Raw genomic sequence first — 19,839 nt, 5'->3', positions numbered from 1 at the left:
TAGTTTTCAACTCTCAAATCCATAGCAAACCATTAGGTTTCTCGTCAATGACTATAGGGGCGACCTACTTGCTGTTGTATACTGGGGCAAGAGCCCTCATCTTGTAGATGTTAGAGCTTATTCTGAAGCTTATCCCCCAGTGCAAAAGGAACATTGTGTGTTTTAAAGAAATGGGGTGTAGCCGTGGGGAGGAGTGTGATGTGTGCTTAAAATCACGTGACGCCGATCAAGATACATGAAAAAACTGGTTCATATTTGCAAAAAAGATTCCTCAAGTATGAGCTGGCCACAAAAGGTTGGGCACTTTTTAACAGAAGCATGGACTTCCAACCCCATGCTGTTGAAATAGATCCAACCCCAAAATTTATGTCGCCCCTGTGCATCGACCATAAGAAAATGAGCTATTTTTGATGAGGCCGTCTGGTACTGAACTCATGCGCAAAACTCGATTTTTGGCCTGGTGGTGCTGTTGCTGTAGCTCTTAAGTTGTTTGGAGGTTGCCTGGAGTGAAGGTAAGCCCAGTCAGCGATATGTTTCCCAATCAACAATGGTTGTTGACAAGCCCGTATCGAGTTGCAAAACTAGTTGCAGTAGGATGACAGCTACTATTAGCGTGAGAGTTCTATCTGAGATCAGAACATCATCATGTACGTGTAGTACATCAGGAGAGAGAACAGTGGATGCCTCATCTGATACTGAATCCAGATGGTCTAGGGGAGCACAATCAATGATCATTTTGGGAGGTGAGTGGCAGACTTCTGCCCTGTGACCTGTCTTTCCACAGGGCAAGCATTTAGCAAGGTGATAGAAGCACTGCTGATACTGATGCATCATGAAATAGTTGCTGTAGTAGGGTAGCTGTAGGGGACATCACCTCCCCGCATTGCCTGTGCCTGTGGGAAGTGACTTGGGCCAGTGTGGAGGCCGAGCTTGAGATTGCATCTGTTGAATTGGTTGCATGGCAAACATCTGACACCGGTCCTGCAATTCTCCCAAGATTCTAATTGATTGTTCAAAAGCCCTAGCGATAGAGAGAGAGAGACACATACAATGAGGGATCCTTAACTTGAGGTGATCTTCATCAGGTGAGTGGATGAGGATTATGTCCTGAATTAAAGACACAGTGTATGATTGTTTGCACCGGGAGTTAGCACACTGAAAACAACAGTCTCTGGACAGACCCTGTGGCCTTGCTACACTCTCTCTGTATGATTGTCCACTTGTCAGCTGAAAATTTGTGACAGGCTACTGTGACATGCACTAGAGAGTCAATATAGTGTATAAGCAAGACATAAAGCTTTGTCACTGGAGGGCATGTGGCTCAACCTCCATGTTGAGCTGCTGCAGTAAATGTTACACTTCACTGCCAGTATAGTGTAGTGTTTCGAGAATTTCTGCATAAACTCTAGAACCACTCGGCCTTCTACTGTCTTGAACACACAATATGTGAGAGTGGGATGCTAGAATCCTACCTACTGTGCGTCAAATGTTTGTGTGTGCAGGTGTGACTGATGACCATAGATGTTAAGTCCCATAGTGCTCAGAGCCATTTGAACCATTTGTGTGCAGGTGTGAAATCAGTTGCAAGCAGAAGTCAGACGTGGCAGACAAACGGCACCGACAAGTACTTGTCTGGTGATCTGTGGAAGTTCTAGTGAAAATCTATGGAAGAACTGTTGAACTTCTAGGTTATTCTGTGCTAATTGTAGCAGTGACCATTGTTATAAATAACAAGAACAATTGAGATTCTGAAGTCTAAAAAAAAACTTTAATTTGGACTTGCTGGAGGCAAGACGTGTGTATGATTCCTGTATAATAGAGCCATGGTTAGCAAGACAACTCTGTTGTAAATGTAACTTAATTGTTTCTAATGTGAAACGACATGGGTGACTTACAAGAAGTCAATTGTTTATGTGAGAAGTGTGAATTTTGTTCTTTGTGGAAGTTCAAATATACCGCTAAATGTTGAAAAGTATTCTTTGAGTACCTCATTATTTCACAGAGAGAGAGAGAGTCTTAAAGGTTCCTGTGACTAACATCATTCTCCAGAGAAGAAATTTGTAGAGATTCCAGAAGACAACCATCCAGAGAAGAAGATTGGCTGCGCATTCCCAGCTAAGTCAACTCGTGTAAGAGAAGTGGGGAGTTTGCACATACACTTCATACACCCTTAGTCACGAAAAATGCTAGAACGTGGCGACTGTGACAGGACAGAAGAAAACAGGAATTTCGAGATGAGAAAGAGAGGAAAAGCTATCAAATGTTGCCGTAGCAACTGAGCGTAACAAGACAAGAGAACCATTTCACGGAATTGGATTCTGCCCAAATATCTGATTGAGAGAATTTGTAAATGCAAATTAGGGAGAAGACGTGGGAAAGTCACTACGTGAAAAACTGGAGAGAAGATCTCGACATATTAGACTAAGAAAAGATACGCCTGGAACAATATGACTAAGAAGATCTGTTGTGGTGAATATAGAGCTCTCACATGCATCCTGGGTGTGCAGATGTGGAAACCAACATCCAATGCCGCCAGCACCAGTTGCTGTTCACTGATGCTGATTCCACATCCGCTCACCGACGCAGCCCAAATTCTATGTTGAATGAGCGTGAAACAGAACTTTATTGTTTCAATACGACATGTTATAAACTGTTGAATGAACTTTATTAGTGTAGTTATTATACTTAAAGTTAATTTTTAAATGCCTACTAGACCTAAAGCTCATAAGAATATGGATAATGAACAGCAAGTTGGGGAAACTTCAGAACCAGTCATGGCTATGAAAATTAGTAAAGAAGGGCCAGACTGGTTTGAGTTAGTAAATCTAATCAAAGCTCAGACTCTTAAGTTAGACTCAGTAAAAGCTCAATTAAATGAAGCTTTAAATACTCGGAGTCTGCAGTTAAATTCTAAACTAGATGCCCAGAGTGGAACTTTTAAATGCTCAAAGGGATGTCCTAAATAGCCAGGCGGCAAATCTAGGTTTGTTAAATGCCGAGGTGGACTTACAAAGCAGAGAATGTAGTAATATGTGCGAAGGCATGGAGGCTTTAAATACTGAATTTAACACCTTAAATAGTAAAGTAGAAGATTTGAAATTAGACTTAAAGAATGAATCAACCAATTCCTCGGACATCCATGTAAATCAACTGTTCACAGACTTTAATCAGAAACAGAATGATCAATTTCAGGGTTTGACAAAGAAATTAGAATTTGATATTGAGGAAAAATGTAATATAGTCGAATCTGAAATTAATGAAAAGTTAGGATCATTTGAAAATATATGCAATGTTAAGTTTGATGCTGTAAAGCAGGGGTTGCATACTTTAAAAGAGAGTGTTGAAAAGCAAGATAAGTTAATGTGAATAATTCAATCGTAAATTACAGGTGTAATCAGAGAAAGTAACATCTGTAAACTTATCTCCTATTTTATCTTCTGAACATAGTGATACCAAAAAAGTTATAGATGACCTGTGGAAAGAATTCAAACTTATCCAGAATAAAATAGGCAAAGGGGTAACTTCACATAATGCAGTATTAACTAGTGAGGTAATGACTGATCTACAATGGGGGGCTAATTCAGGATTATCCAGGCAATTTCCTACATTTAAGCCAGATGGGGATGTACATCCAACCCATTTTTTTAAAAGATTCAATCAAGCTTTGCCAAAGAATTGGGAAGATTCTAAAAAGATCGAATTTGCTGTGGGGTACCTACTAGACGAGGTCTCAGAATGAGGAAGCACAAATATTGAGAATTTTTCCTCTTGGGAAGACTTCCAAAGGAAATTTAAAAAGAACTACTGGTCTGCCATTGTGCAGGAAAAGTCAATATCCGATCCATGGGACCCGGGCAGAGTCATATATCCCCCAGGGACATTAACATTCTGCGTTAACGGGCCGAGTGATGACTGTTAGATCCCGAGTTGTTTTCGGTGTTCCTTCCAAAATAGTATTCCTGCACCGAATTCCGTGCAAATCTTAAACTATTCTGTCATCTATTTCGAAAATCTTAAACTATCCTGTAATCGTTACTTGGAAAACTGGATATGACAATAAAACAAATACCAATTTAGATTAAATAAACGGAATAAGAATATTAGGTTCCTGAAAAATATAATGTGATGAACTGAATGACTATTATACTGTAGTCTGTAGTTTTCTATTTTGTATAGGATACATTATACCTTTTATGAGACGGGATGTAAATGGGAGGGTTTGTATCAATTTTTAAAGGGGTGGGTATTGTAAAGCATAATTTACACCAACAGATAACTCATGACTGACACAAAACACACACCACATCTTTCAGACAACCCTCAGATACAAGTGTGACTGATTCTTCACCATTTGCCATTTCCATAGGGTTGCTAAGATTTCCTTCAGGGACCTCAAGAGTGAAGGTGGGAATGTCCGTTCTGTGGGAGACAATTTAACACCAAACCACCTCCGGCGTCTCACTCAGGCACCTGAGAGGTAGGGATCCTGGGGAAGGGGGGTGGGAAGGGTTTCCTATCTTTGGGGCTGTCTTCTTTCTCTCTTCTGTCGTAGCAACCAAATCTCCCCCCCCCCCCCCCTTACTTCTCATTTGAGGGCCTATCTATTTTTTCCCTCTTTCCATATACACTGACTTCTGTCGCTTAAGTCCTTCCTGGTTTCAATGGTTTCTAGTAACCTACATCTTATCTTAGGTAAGAAGACCGAAGAATCAGACTACACAAACACACATCCGCATACACACAAGAATACCCTTATACACAAACATTAAAATTACAGACCAAAAACCTGTCATGATGTGAGAACCGCCAGGTATTGTAGGGGAAAGAATATGTGTACATAGAGAAACACACACATATAGGCATATAAACACTATGACGGTTCTACATTGCCCATATATATGAGACATGAGCATGAGTAAAGAATGAGAATGCAAACAAGAATGAAATTGATTCTGATAATCATTTAACCCTTTAACTGCTCTGAACGTGTTAATGCGCGCTCCTTTGTACCTGTCCCTGTGTGCTCTGAAAGTGTTTATGTGCACATTAACACATCCAGAGCAGCTAAAGGGTTAAGAAGAGTCAATATAATAAATACCCTGAAAATTGATGAATAGTAGGATAATAGGACTTGAATTATAGGTAGACATAGTATCTACTAAGAGTATAGAAGTTGAGAAGTAGAGGAGGACTCTAGGGATTAAATGATATGTTAAGAAGTGAATTTGAAGTGTAGAGTAGATTTGTAGCTTAATAATTATAGTATACATAGAAACGTATACTAGGGTAATGAATCGTGAGGCCTACTCAGAAAGGGTAATGGGGGGGGGGGGGGGGGGTCGTACCCAGCATTTATTAAATATAAAGGACAGGTGTACTTACGTGGAGTATGATGACCTGTGCCCTAAGAAATAGGAATGTTTTATAAAGGGGCGTATCTACCAGAAAGGAAACAGGAAGTGCTCTCATAAGGTCAACCCACAAGCAAGGTATAGGTACTGATTCTAGGGGAAAGGGATAGTATCGTGACAAAAGTCACAAAATTTTGTAGGGATTATTCTGGAAAGTTTGAATTCTGTGCACAATGAGCATTAATATGTTTCGTGGAAGTTTACGAGTGTCTGGAGAACACTTTCATGTTGCCTAGAGTTCCTCCAAACTATGAAGAATAGTAAAAATAGTACATACTAAGGAAAGGTAGTACAATAGATGAGAACAGAAAGTAGATTACTCATTTGTCATGAACACATGGAGTTTACAATTGGAAAAAGGGAGTCCTCATAATACCTAAATATTAGAAAAGTAGAGTAAAACCTCACACAAGTGCTCATGTCTAAACAAAGTAGAATAAGAAAACAGTAGAAACACTGTAAGCAGAAGCCTGTTTAAGAGAGTACAAAGAATTATAGTTAAAAAAATGTATAAGAACATATAGAAGAAAAGTATATGGTTATGATATGATACATAATGTTGTTATGGGTGATGTTGTTTACATAATGATTATGTACAAAATATCGCGTGTTTGATCTGAGGGGGGGAATATGTAGTGTTTAGAGAATTTCTGCATAAATTCTAGAACTACTCAGCCTTCTACCATCTCGAACACACGATATTTTAGGTGTGAGAGTGGGATAGAATCCTACCTACTCCACGTCACATGTTTGTGTGTGCAGGTGTGAAATCAGTCGCAAGCAGAAGGTAGGCGCAGCAGACAAACGGCACCGACATGTACTTGTCGGGTGATCCATGGAAGTTCTAGTGAAAGTATATGGAAGAACCGTTGAACTTCTACTTATTCTGTGTTAATCATATCAGCGACAATTGTTATAAATAACAAGAACCGTTGAGATTCTGATGTCTAAAAAAAAAAAAACTCGTAATTTGCGCTTTCTAGAGGCAAGACATGTGTATGATTCCTGTATTATTGAGTTGTGGTTAGCAAGCCAACTCTGTTGTAAATGTAACTTAATTGTTTCTAATGTGAGATGACATGGGTGACTTTTTTTTTAAGTCAATTGTTTATTTGAGAAGTGTGAATTTTATTCTTTGTGGAAGTTCAAATTTACTGATTGTTGTTGAAAAGTATTCTTCAAGTACCTCATTGTTTCACAAAGAGAGTCTTAAAGGTTCCTGTGACTAGCATCATTCTTCAGAGAAGAAATTTGTAGAGATTCCAGAAGCCGGCTATCCAGAGAAAAAGATTGGCTACACATTCCTACATAAGTCAACTCGTGTAAGAGAAGTGGGGCATTTGCACTTACACTTCACACACTCTTAGTCATCAAAAACGTTAGAATAGGACAATAAGAATGCATGCTGCTGAACGTCACCTGTGGCACCAGGTGTCAGGAAATCTTATTTGAGCTGCACCATGCAGTTTGCTTGACTTTTTTTGTTTAATGGATGGAAGTCCCTAAGAAAATGTCAAGATTAATTTGTGGATTCACCTTTAACAAAAAGATAGTAACACAAAGCACTATGATGACGAATACCAAAGTCCACATTTGGTCCCTGGGTCATCTGGATGATGCTAATTAACAGTGCTGGCAGCTCCACATGGCGTAGGTTGTTTGCTGGAGTATGGCATCAAAGATCCTAATGATTCCTTAGTGAGAACTCTGACTAATGAACCATTGTTGTGGGCTGCTTCTGGCTCATAGAACTTGAAGGAGTGAACTGGTATGGCACAGGATGGGCGCTGACCTAAATACTGTACAGGTAACAGGATACAGCCACAAATGTTTGTGGCAATGTGATCCTGTGGAATCAAATATGTCTGTGGAGCCAGCAACCTCTGTTATGAGCACGCTGCTGCCTGATGGCCTAGCAGTCGTGCAAAACTGCCAGGCTGTTGTCTGTTGGAGTGGTCCCTGGAGCTCTCTGGTGGGGTCACCCACTTGATGTTAGTGTGCGATTGGTTGCTGTGTGATAGAGCTTATGGACCTAAGACAGCAGTTCCTTTTCTTCTGTAGCAGTTGTTAGGATTTCATGTATTGCAGGTACTTTTCTATTGCAGAGGGTTATGATCCTGTACAGATTTCTTATGTTGCGGGTGGGGGGGGGGGGGGGGTCCATGTTGTGTTTAATTTACATGAATAACCAAATGAAACTATTTATAGAACTTGCTTGTTAAGAAGGAATTGGGGTGAACAGAGGATGTGAATATATACTCGTGTAAGCAGTCCATTTTCTTAACTTTTTTTAGTGGCATGTAATATCCGTAAGTCATCTTTAATGTTAGAACCGGATTGTCTGTGTTGATTTGTTTAATTGGCCATGGAACTTTATTTTCCAAATGATTAATGTAAATATTGGCTAAATGGCCTGCAGGTTTGCTTCTCATTGCTATATCAGCTCACTGCATATAGATTTTGTTGTTGAATAGTTACATATGCTAAAATAAATTCTAACATCTCTGTGAGTTTGTATAAATCTGCTTTGCAAAGCTGTTTTTCTTATTATTAAATTGCACCTAATTGTTTCAGTAGTTTTATGGACAAGTGTATTAGTGTGCAGGTTCACCATGTCTAGGGATGCAAATTTGGCACTGTCTACATCAGTGGTGCCATTAGTAAGTTCTTGGGAATTTCTGTTCGAAAAGTTGTCTCCAGATGTGTAAAAGTTTGCTAAGAATATTTTTGAGCTTCTTAGAGATGTAATATTCAAGACTGTTACTTGATTTAACAATAGGATATATTGGCCAGTGATGCTTATGAATTTTTGGCTAAGGTGAGTTAGTTTAAGTGGTAAGGGGTGCATGACTAAGCTGTGTTGGATATCAAACAATCAAAACTCCAGGTAGGAATAATAACAATGTAGGAAAAGACTGAGTGCTACTTACTGTAAAGAAGACATGTCAGGCTGCAGATAGGCACAATCAAAAGACATTTACATAAAGCTTTCGGCCACAGCGTTCATCAGTAAAAGAGACACACGCACCGTTCATACACTCAAGCAGGCACACCTCATGCCCACATGACCGCCAGCGCCAGCATCTTGGGCTGGAATGCAACTATCATGTGGGATGCAAGCAGCAATCTTGAGGGGGCTGGGAAGGGAAAGGGATGATAGTGTACGGTTGGGGAAAGAGACGAATGCTGTCTGGTGGACTGTACAGGAACTAGAATGCCAACAGACACAGTGTCAGTAGGTTGTGGGGCAGGAAGGTAGGGAAAAAAGGAACAAAAAAGGAGAAGAGTGGGGATAGATGGGTGATGTGTTGGAAGAACACGGCATATAAACAGGATGGGAGATGAAAAAAGGGGAGGAGATGGTAGACAGAGGGGGTGGAAACTGTTGAGTGGAAGGGTGGGGACCGTATGTTACAATGAGGAACATCCTAACTGAGATACTTCCCACTGCACCCAACTCCCACAACATCCTAGTCCATCCATATTCCACTCCCAATCCCAACTCCTTGCCCCAAGCATCATAGCCCTGTGGAAGACCCAGGTGCACCAACCCAGCACTTCCTATTCCAGTCCTGTCACAGGTATATCCTACCCTGTCTCGGGGCCAAGCCACTTGTGAAAGCAGCCATGTCATTTACCAGCTCTGCCATAATCATTGCACAGGTTTTTATTTTGATATGAATACTATCAAGCTGTCCACTAGGATGATCAGCTACTGTCCAAGGTGAAGGTAGACCATCCTGTGGTGCAACATGCAGCTGATCATAACACACTTGGTTTCATTAACTGCTTCACTACCTGAGCCATCTGGATCCTTCCCTTCACCACCAGCTTTTGTGAACTGTGCAGATGGGAGTTATCCTTACAACACATTCTCCACTTTTGTAATTATCCCAGCCTCAACCTACGGTAACATACTGTCTCCACATCCTCCAACCAACAGTTTCCACCCCATATGTCCTATCATCTTCTCCCCATTGTCACCTCCTACTCTGTTTATTTGCTGCCCTTTACCAACTCATCCACCCATCTTTCCCCACTCCTCTCCTCTTTTGCTCCTTTTTTTCCCCCCTCACCTCCCTGCCCCACAACCTCCTGGCACTGTGCCTGTTGGCATTCTAATCCCAGCACATTCCACCAGACAGTGTTCGTCTCTCTCCGCACCCATACACTAATATCCCTTTCCCTTTCCCTTTCCCTTCCCACTCCAGACTGCTGCTTGCATCCCATGTGATAGTCGCATTCTGGCCTGAGAGGTTGGAGTTTCAGGTCAAGTGTGCATGAGGTGCGCTATTTCATGTGTATGAATGGTGTCTGTCTGTCTCTCTTTTACTCATGAGGGCTGAGGGCTGAGCTCAAACTGACATGAAGAGTATTGGGAAGGGTGCCACAGTGATTTAGTTACAATATGTGAGCTGTTTTCAATGCAGCAGTGTATACATTGTTCTTGATAACTATAAGGACCACAATAACTAATATCACTATCCATTGGAACTTATGTAAGTGAAAACAACTGTTGCACCTTATATTTAAATAAATGCAGGCACATTAGCATGTTTTTATGAATGAAACAACTTATAAAGTGGTTCTAAATACTCAAATATTCCTGTGCAGTGTAGGAACAGACAATGTTCTACTGACCAAGACATCAGTGTAACCAGAAATATTAGCCCTCTGTATGGTAGCCCTAAACCAGTTAAGGTATTGAAATAAAGCATTTACAAGTTTTTGTGGTTGGTTGTGTATGTCATCAACAAAACAATTAATACTGTAGGTAACATAATTCAAGAAACAGTGAATATAGATGTCTTCTAAGTAATGACTGTTTTAATTTGTCCATAGAAATATTTTCATGGAGTTGATGTATATCATTTGGCACCTTCACAAAGAAATGATCAGTGGCTGCTTTTTTACTCAATGTCAGATGATAATATCCTCTGGTTACCATACTGTAAAGATGAACATTTGTGATAATTTTCCAGTGGTTTAAATTCTCTTTTACAGAGCTATTTTTCAGAAGTGTGCACTAAAAATACTAAACGTCGAGGGACCTTGGGATTCTTACGCTTATGTGCCACTATATTTACTTCATAACTGTATTTGTGCTTAAAAATAAAGTGTAGTTTTGGCTTACCTATGAAACTAAGAACCACATCACTAAAAGTAATAATACTGTCAATATATTCATCCCTAACTTGGTTAAAAATTGAGTTTTACATTCTAGTGCAAAATTGAATTTGAAAAATCAAAAGCAAAGCAACAGAGTACCTTATGGGGTATTCCTTCTCTAATTTATTTGATTATTACGACTTGAAGATATAATTCCAGTCAACATGGATGTTCACGTTAAAGAGACTTTTAACCTTTCCAGTATATAGACAGCTGATTGCAGTTTCTGAAGTTCGTGAAGTTTGATAAATGCTTATATGAAGATGAAGATAAAAGCAGTAACAGAATAGTTTTTTTAAGTTATTAATGCGAGTAAATTAGTATTGGTCATAATTTGTTGTTAGTATACATTACAGTAATAGCCTACAGTGATTGATTCAGTTTGTTAACATATAATGTGATTCAGTACATCCTTGAAAGCTTTTCATGATGAGAACATGATATGTGAATAAAAGAACACATACAAACTACACAGTTAGTAAACCATATTTCATATATAATCCCGACACGATTTATGTGGCCCTGTACCAGCAATTAATCTAACTACTGTTTTCTGTGACCAGAATAAAATGTTTCAGTCCAGGCTTTCTTAGGGTAGTCACATAAAGCTCTATGTATGCTACGATAGGTGCTTCATCAGATAAAAAATGCCACTCACAAATTTTTCCCTTCATTTTTGGGAATGGGAAGAATTCACATCGGCCCAGGTCAAGTAAATAGGGTGGCTTTGGTAATGCAGTTTCTCCTTCTGCAAGTAGTCCATTGTTCTAACCATGTGTGGTGAGGCACTGTCTTCTTCAACTTTGCGTGCTGTAACCTCCAATTACTTTCGCCAGACATTATGTCACAAACCACTCAGCACTGATTGTGTAAAGTTTGTCACGGAGATGAGATGATGCATCCTGTTGAAGAAGGTGGCCACTACTTTCTTTCCAAAGCTCTTACTTCTCCCAACTTGCATGGGTGGCTCCTCACCAGGAAAGCACAATACTGATGACTGCCTTTTTGTTTTGGGGTCGTTGTGGTATGGCCATGTTTTGTCACCTGTAATGATATTGTAAGTGTCTTTGGACCACCTTTCGTTGAATTATTCAAGAATAAAAGACACTAACACGTTCATGTTTGCTGTTAGGCTTCTGTCAGGAAATGTGGCACCCAACGTGCATGTCTCTTGGTTAGGCCTAAATGATACTGAAGGAAGGTCTGTGGTGCAGTTGGTCCAATATTTATAATCGCTTCAATGTCACAAGATGTGAGGTGAGTATCATCTTCAATCATTTTTCTCACAGCATCAATGTTTTCTTGGGTGACTGCCATTGCTGGGGCAACTGGGAGGCAGTTCATCTTCAGGATACTCCTGACCCCTTGAAAATTTGTGAAACCAATTTCCAATGGTGGCCCAAGAAGGGCCAGACTCACCATAAACATGTACTAGAGAAGAGTGGCATTGTTCTTTTTGTAGTCATATCATTGCACAAAAATTGTGGAGCAACAAATCCCTCTTTCACTGCATCTGACTCAGAACTGCCTGTGTCCTTTATTCACTGTTCACAGAATGTTTGAGATCCAGTGGTGGAGGGAGCACTATGCCAGTGCTGTAAGGTTGAAAAACAACTCTCTTTCAAATAAAAATAATCCTATTGTTGACAGATTTCCAGTTTCCGAGCTGGTAAGGACTTCGGCACAGCCCTCATGTTTAACGATATATTTCGCTCTTTTGCAACAGAAACAAGTGAAAAGTGCATTTATTTTTATATATGCTATATTCCATGGGTATTCTTTAAATCTGTTTTTCTTTTTCTTTTGCAGATTACTCATTTCCCTATATTGTTATCATTTTATCCGTTATTTCGAATGCTGTGCACTTTGCTTTCAAATTGGATCAGGTAAGCTGTCTAATATACAAATTTTGGTTATTCAAATTATACCAGTGGAAATTTGCTCTTGATTTCTACATTGCTGATTCATAAAGTAATAGTGTTCACTTGATGCTCTTGTTACCCTCCTTTTGTATTGTAATCCAAGACCTTTTTTCCCCACTATGGAGCCAAAAATGGTGAAATCCATACAAAGTTACCTGAACGCAATAAGATTTTGAAGTCAGTCAGTTGCTCCTTTGAGTACCAGGGCTTTCTGCCTGAAACCATGTTTTTAATTTATTTAAATGCATAGTTGTTATTATTATTATAATAATTATTATTATTATTATCAGTGCTTTTTGCATGAAACCACTGATTCTATTGCGTGATAGAGATGTCTAGTGGTGCACTGAAGTACTTCTATGAATGTAGTTCATTGGGGCAGTCACAACATTCAGAGTAACATTTGGTGTGGAGATTGTGGTATGTGATTCATTGAAGTTTTGAGATGTGGAATTGTGCCTAGGAAAAATGCAAAATAGCATTCAAATATGTATCATGAAATAATGAGTGGTTGAAAACTGTATGTCCCAAGTGAATCAGCACAACCTGGATTGTTTACTTTTTGCTTATTCATTTTTGTATTAATTGGTTACTATGATGATAAAGGTCAATTTTGTGAAAAATTTTAAAATTTTTTATTTTTTTATTTTTGGGACTCAAAGGGTTGGTATTAACATTTAAGAACATGACCTTCTTATGTGGTTAACTTAAGCATGTAAAGCTTGTCAGAATGTTGTAAGAATGCCAATAAAGTACTGAACTTTTTATCCAGTATTATGAAAAGGAAAGTTGCTACTCACCATATAGTGGAGATGCTGAGTCGCAGATAGGCACCACAAAAAGACTGTCACAAATAAAGCTTTCAACCAGTAAGGCATTTGTCAACAATAGATGACAGACACACAGAATGTGTGTGTGTGTGTGTGTGTGTGTGTGTGTGTGTGTGTGGGTGGGTGGGTGGGTGGGTGGGTGGGTGCATGCGCGCGCGCGCCATCTATTATTGTGCATATCTGCAACCCAGCATTTCTGCTATATGCTGAGTAGCAACTTTTCTTTTCATAATATTGTTACATTCCATCCTACATTTTGCGTTGTTTGAACTTTTCATCCTGTAGATTTGGCACGAGACAATTCTGGTGGAAACCCCACAATCAGGCCCTGAAGACCTATCATATCTATTTCTTCAGACACATGAGAAAAGAGCAACACATTTTTAACTTACATACCATGTTGAATGAGATTATAGCATATAAATCCCACTAGCTTATTTGTTACCTTTAACAGTGTAGGTGTTGCTAGTTAAGAATAGCATGCAAGCCACCAAAGAAGTCTAAGATTAGAGTACTGTGGTACTCGCTGTCCTAATAAAGGTACCTAGCATGTCATTGCTGAGTAGATCAGTGTGTTTGTGTGTGTGTGTGTGTGTGTGTGTGTGTGTGTGTGTAAGAGAGAGAGAGAGAGAGAGAGAGAGAGAGAGAGAGAGAGAGAGAGAGGAGGATGGGGAGGAGGGGGGGGCATTGGCTTCTTGGATAACACAATGCCTTTTGTTTTCCTAATTCTTTTGCTATCACTGATAGAATTTAAATCTGAATAGCAAATCGTACAATTTTTATTACTTCTCCCTGAACTATAGATCCTTTTCCAAATTTTTCCTTGTTTGTACAATCTAGAGATTGAACAACACAAAGGAAGCAGTACACTCCCGTGTCCTTCAACCTTACTTCAGTTTTGTATTCACAGTGTCCTGCAGTCTTGGTACAGCTGATGAATACAAGGCTGCCTGTTTATTTTATTTTTGCTGGACTGATATCAGGCTACATGACCATCATCAGTGGTCCTACAGGAGATGCACAATAATGCAATACATAATGTTATACACTATAGGATTGGAGAAGTGCTAGAAGTCTGAAAAAATTGAAGTAAAATCTCTGAAAACCTCTACAAAAATTCCATGTAAGTAAGTACTGGGCATTCTAACATAAAATTGTGAATGTGCCCCAAATCCCATACTGTATAGTATTGTATTATCGTGTGTCTCAAGGGGCCACATGTATATATGTTGTTCACAAATTAGTTCGTTTTTTTTATAACTTATAATTAACCTTCTGTTCCCTGATAACTTCAGAATTCCAGAGTGTATTCCAGTCAACTCTGTCAAAAGCTTTCTCGTAAGCCAACAAATCAAAAATCAAATATTGTTTGTATATGGAAGTATAGACACACATTTATAAAACTGTATAGAAGTTATGTATGTCTGTAAGGAATTTCATAAAGAACTGATTTCTTAGCTTAATTATTGTTAATTGTTTTAAATTGAACATATATCTGTAATGTTAATTTCTTATACAAATTACTGCATGAATTCCCAAGTTTGCTACCTAACCTCATTACTCTTTAGTTTAGTTCTAGCTTTTCTTTTTCTGTCACTTAAGGAATAGATAAAAATAGTTCCCATGTTACTTGGTAATTTTCAAGAAGTTGACTGTAAGGAGTGGACAAGCTACAATGCAATAAAACATTAGAAAAATGTTGATCATAACACAGTATTTTCATGAGCTCTTTCATTAATTCTTGTCATCCTCTTTCATGATTATCACTTATTTCATATGATTGGAATATGGAGAGTGTGTCAACAGTATTTTGCTCTTTTTCTTGATCATCTTCTCCTTAATGATCTACAGGGCTATTACAAATGATTGAAGTGATTTCATAAATTCACTGTAGCTCCATTCGTTGACATATGGTCGCGACACACTACAGATACGTAGAAAAACTCATAAAGTTTTGTTCGGCTGAAGCCGCACTTCAGGTTTCTGCCGCCAGAGCGCTTGAGAGCGCAGTGAGACAAAATGGCGACAGGAGCCGAGAAAGCGTATGTTGTGCTTGAAATGCACTTACATCAGTCAGTCATAACAGTGCAACGACACTTCAGGACGAAGTTCAACAAAGATCCACCAACTGCTAACTCCATTCGGCGATGGTATGCGCAGTTTAAAGCTTCTGGATTCCTCTGTAAGGGGAAATCAACGGGTTGGCCTGCAGTGAGCGAAGAAACGGTTGAACACGTGCGGGCAAGTTTCACGCATAGCCCGAGGAAGTCGACGAATAAAGCAAGCAGGGAGCTAAACATACCACAGCCGACGGTTTGGAAAATCTTACGGAAAAGGCTAAAGCAGAAGCCTTACCGTTTACAATTGCTACAAGCCCTGACACCCGATGACAAAGTCAAATGCTTTGAATTTTCGGCGCAGTTGCAACAGCTCATGAAGAGGATGCGTTCAGTGCGAAACTTGTTTTCAGTGATGAAGCAACATATTTTCTTAATGGTGAAGTGAACAGACACAATGTGCGAATCTGAGCGGTAGAGAATCCTCGCGCATTCATGCAGCAAATTCGCAATTCACCAAAAGTTAACGTGTTTTGTGCAATCTCATGGTTTAAAGTTTACGGCCCCTTTTTCTTCTGCGAAAAAAACGTTACAGGACACGTGTATCTGGACATGCTGGAAAATTGGCTCATGCCACAACTGGAGACCGACAGCGCCGACTTCATCTTTCAACAGGATGGTGCTCCACTGCACTTCCATCATGATGTTCGGCATTTCTTAAACAGGAGATTGGAAAACTGATGGATCGGTCGTGGTGGAGATCATGATCAGCATTTCATGTCATGGCCTCCACGCTCTCCCGACTTAACCTCATGTGATTTCTTTCTGTGGGGTTAATGTGAAAGATTCAGTGTTTAAACCTCCTCTACCAAGAAACGTGCCAGAACTGCAAGCTCGCATCAACGATGCTTTCAAACTCATTGATGGGGACATGCTGTGCCGAGTGTGGGAGGAACTTGATTATCGGCTTGATGTCTGCCGAATCACTAAAGGGGCACATATCGAACATTTGTGAATGCCTAAAAAAACTTTTTGAGTTTTTGTATGTGTGTGCAAAGCATTGTGAAAATATCTCAAATAATAAAGTTATTGTAGAGCTGTGAAATCGCTTCAGTCATTTGTAATAACCCTGTAGAAACTGAACTTATTTCTTGAGCTCACTCTTCACACCAACATTCTGTGTCTTTGCCCTCTGTTAATACTACACCACTTGCATCTCAAGCTTTGCTCTAACAGTGTTGTCATTAACATTCTGTGTCATAATGCAGATATGGTCAGTGCGTTAAGAGAGTACTAGAGTGATTGAGAGATAGTATCTAATTGTAGGAGTACATTATTCACAAATTGCCACTGGCATTTGATAGTAACCCTTTTTTCATTCTTCATTATTTGTATACCTGTTGGTGGTATGAGCCATCAAATTTCTAGTGATATAATGAGCTGTCTCTCTCACTATGTTCATGGTTTCTGCATTGCTCCTTGGCTGGTGGAAATTGTAGCATTATAGTTACTTATTTTCTTATGGTCTCCTCTTTGTTTTTCTTTGTCTGCAATACATTTCTGTTTTCTCTTTTAAATGACCAGCTCCTACAATATGCCCAAATTACACTGCTGACCATTAAAATTCCAAATTTGAGAAGGATAACAAACAACAAAATTGTGGATTGCACATATGCAGTACAGTAGGAATAATACATGATTAAAATAGTAGGGGACTTGGTAACATACATGGTGTGAAGTTTAGTGCACAGAGACAACACCTCTGGCAGCAACAATGACACTGACCCAGCTGTTCATCGAGTCTAAATGAGCTTGATCACAGAAACAAATGTGTCTTTCCATGCTGATTCAACTGTTTTCCAGAGTTTATCATAGTGATGTTGTCTTGGCAACCCATGACGAGATGTTTTCGGTGGGTGAAGTGTGGGCCAGAACAACAGCTGAACACCCTCTGGGTCAAAATAGGTTACAATGGCATGGATAACATGTGAGCTGCTACAAAATTGTTGAGGTTTTTGTGGCCACTTGTCGTCATATTGATATTGCATGTTGCCTTTAATCTCGTGATCTTTAGCTGTCCTTTACTGAATGATTTCTCTGACATTTCGCCAATGTGAGTGGCTGGAATTGCCATAGAATCATCCTTCATTGCTGGTGGTGGACTGAAATCAAGCCTGCAGTCTAAGATTGCATGTACCTGTCACCCCAGCTGAGGGCCTCCTCCCTTTGTTGCCATCAACAGTCATTTGTTGCAGCAAGGGAAGCCAGAATCTGTTTAGTTAGAGACTTTCTCCCTGCTTTTAAAATTGTCATGTTTATGAATATCAGTTGCTACACTGAACAAACAGACATGATAAGATTTCACCACAGTGAGTACCTGCTTCTCAGCTCCTTTTGTGTGTGTGGCGGGGGGGGGGGGGGGGGGGGTTTCTATGGTTGGTGTGGCTGTCTCACACAGCACGTTTTCAGCTGTTGCCGATTCTCCAACTGTGTCCCAACCTGCAATACAGTTTATGTTCAGTGACCCTGGTATTGATAGAGAGCATACACTTTTCCACAAGTTCATGGTATTTAGTATACTCCAAACATTGTGAGTGAATCTGTTTTGTCCTTTGCTGATCTCTTCTTGATTGGTTTGTAATTACTCTTTGTGCCATGTTTGTACAATTAACAACTGATTCTGTCTGTCACTCAGGAGACTGTGGCAGGAAGCTAACATTTCTTCTTGTGACGTGTTACTGGCTGGATGTTAGGTTTCATGACTCTTCTTGTGCCACTGGTAGAGTACTCATTATTCTGTAGAACACATTTAAGCTGCAGGCACATATTTGTCTTATGTCAGAATATTAATCATACCTTTCTTCTGGCGCGTATGATAATATGAAAGTTTGTGCAAGTATCAATCCATGTGTATTGGTTCCCAATACGTGTTGTGCACCAGGTTCTTGCCATTCTTCACAACCAGCACATCTAGATGGGTAACTGTCAATCCTTTTGCTACCTTCATAGTAAATTTAATGTTGGAATGGTTACTGTTCAGGTTTCTTAGGAAGCCACCAACCATTTCTTCTTCATGACTCCACCCAACATAGATGCTGATGATGTACTTGTACTTCACCTTATATTTACAAGGTTCTAATGTAGTACCTGTGTTTCAGAACACTCATGAGGAAATTGCCATTTCGCATAAAGTAGGTCATGGTAAAACATGTATGAAATAGCTTGGTGATGTCCTGTGGGAATATGGTATTGATATGTCCCAGAGGAAGCCGCCTGGTAGAATTTTGCACAGAGCATAGCATAACTTAATCATAGCTAACACTTGGTTCAAGAATCATAAAAGAAGGTTGTATACATGAAAGAAGCCTGGAGATACTGGAAGGTCTCAGATAGATTATATAATGGTAAGACAGAGATTTAGGAACCAGGTTTTAAATTGTAAGACGTTTCCAGGGGCAGATGTGGACTCTGACCACAATCTATTGGTCATGAACTGCACATTAAAACTGAAGAAACTGCAAAAAGATGGGAATTTAAGGAGATGGGACCTGGATAAACTGACTAAACCAGAGGTTGTAGAGAGTTTCAGGGAGAGCATAAGGGAACAATTGACAGGAATGGGGAAAAAGATACAGTAGAAGAAGAATGGGTAGCTTTGAGGGATGAAGTAGTGAAGGTAGCAGAGGATCAAGTAGGTAAAAAGACGAGGGCTAATAGAAATCCCTGGGTAACAGAAGAAATATTGAATTTAATTGATGAAAGGAGAAAATATAAAAATGCAGTAAATGAAGCAGGCAAAAAGGAATACAAACGTCTCAAAAATGAGATCGTCAGGAAATGCAAAATGGCTAAGCAGGGATGGCTAGAGGACAAATGTAACGATGTAGAGGCTTATCTCACTAGGGGTAAGATAAATATTGCCTGCAGAAAAATTAAAGAGACCTTTGGAGAAAAGATAACCACTTGTATGAATATCAAGAGCTCAGGTGGAAACCCAGTTGTAAGCAAAGAAGGGAAAGCAGAAAGGTGGAAGGAGTATATAGAGGGCCTATACAAGGGCAATGTAGAGGCTTATCTCACTAGGGGTAAGATAGATATTGCCTACAGAAAAATTAAAGAGACCTTTGGAGAAAAGATAACCACTTGTATGAATATCAAGAGCTCAGGTGGAAACCCAGTTGTAAGCAAAGAAGGGAAAGCAGAAAGGTGGAAGGAGTATATAGAGGGCCTATACAAGGGCGATGTACTTGAGGACAATATTATGGAAATGGAAGAGGATGTAGATGAAGATGAAATGGGAGATAAGATACTGCGTGAAGAGTTTGACAGAGCGCTGAAAGACCTGAGTCGAAACAAGGCCCCGGGAGTAGACAACATTCCATTAGAACTACTGACAGCCTTGGGAGAGCCAGTCCTGAGAAAACTCTACTATCTGGTGAGCAAGATGTAT

The 19,839-nt window shown here is 39.7% G+C and overlaps 1 protein-coding gene across 2 annotated transcripts in view; it reads left to right on the top strand.

The window, feature by feature from the left end:
* LOC124794703 (JNK1/MAPK8-associated membrane protein-like) overlaps positions 1–19,839 on the top strand; it is a 116,289-nt gene that overhangs the window by 64,478 nt on the left and 31,972 nt on the right. For both annotated transcript variants that reach the window (XM_047258286.1, XM_047258278.1), the window contains one exon: positions 12,390–12,466. In XM_047258286.1, the coding sequence (XP_047114242.1) occupies positions 12,390–12,466 (77 nt within the window). The remainder of the gene's footprint in view (positions 1–12,389; positions 12,467–19,839) is intronic.

The sequence above is a fragment of the Schistocerca piceifrons genome, chromosome 1 (genome assembly GCF_021461385.2).
Source record: "Schistocerca piceifrons isolate TAMUIC-IGC-003096 chromosome 1, iqSchPice1.1, whole genome shotgun sequence".
Taxonomy (NCBI): domain Eukaryota; kingdom Metazoa; phylum Arthropoda; class Insecta; order Orthoptera; family Acrididae; genus Schistocerca; species Schistocerca piceifrons.
This window is presented reverse-complemented; position numbering and strand designations above follow the sequence as displayed.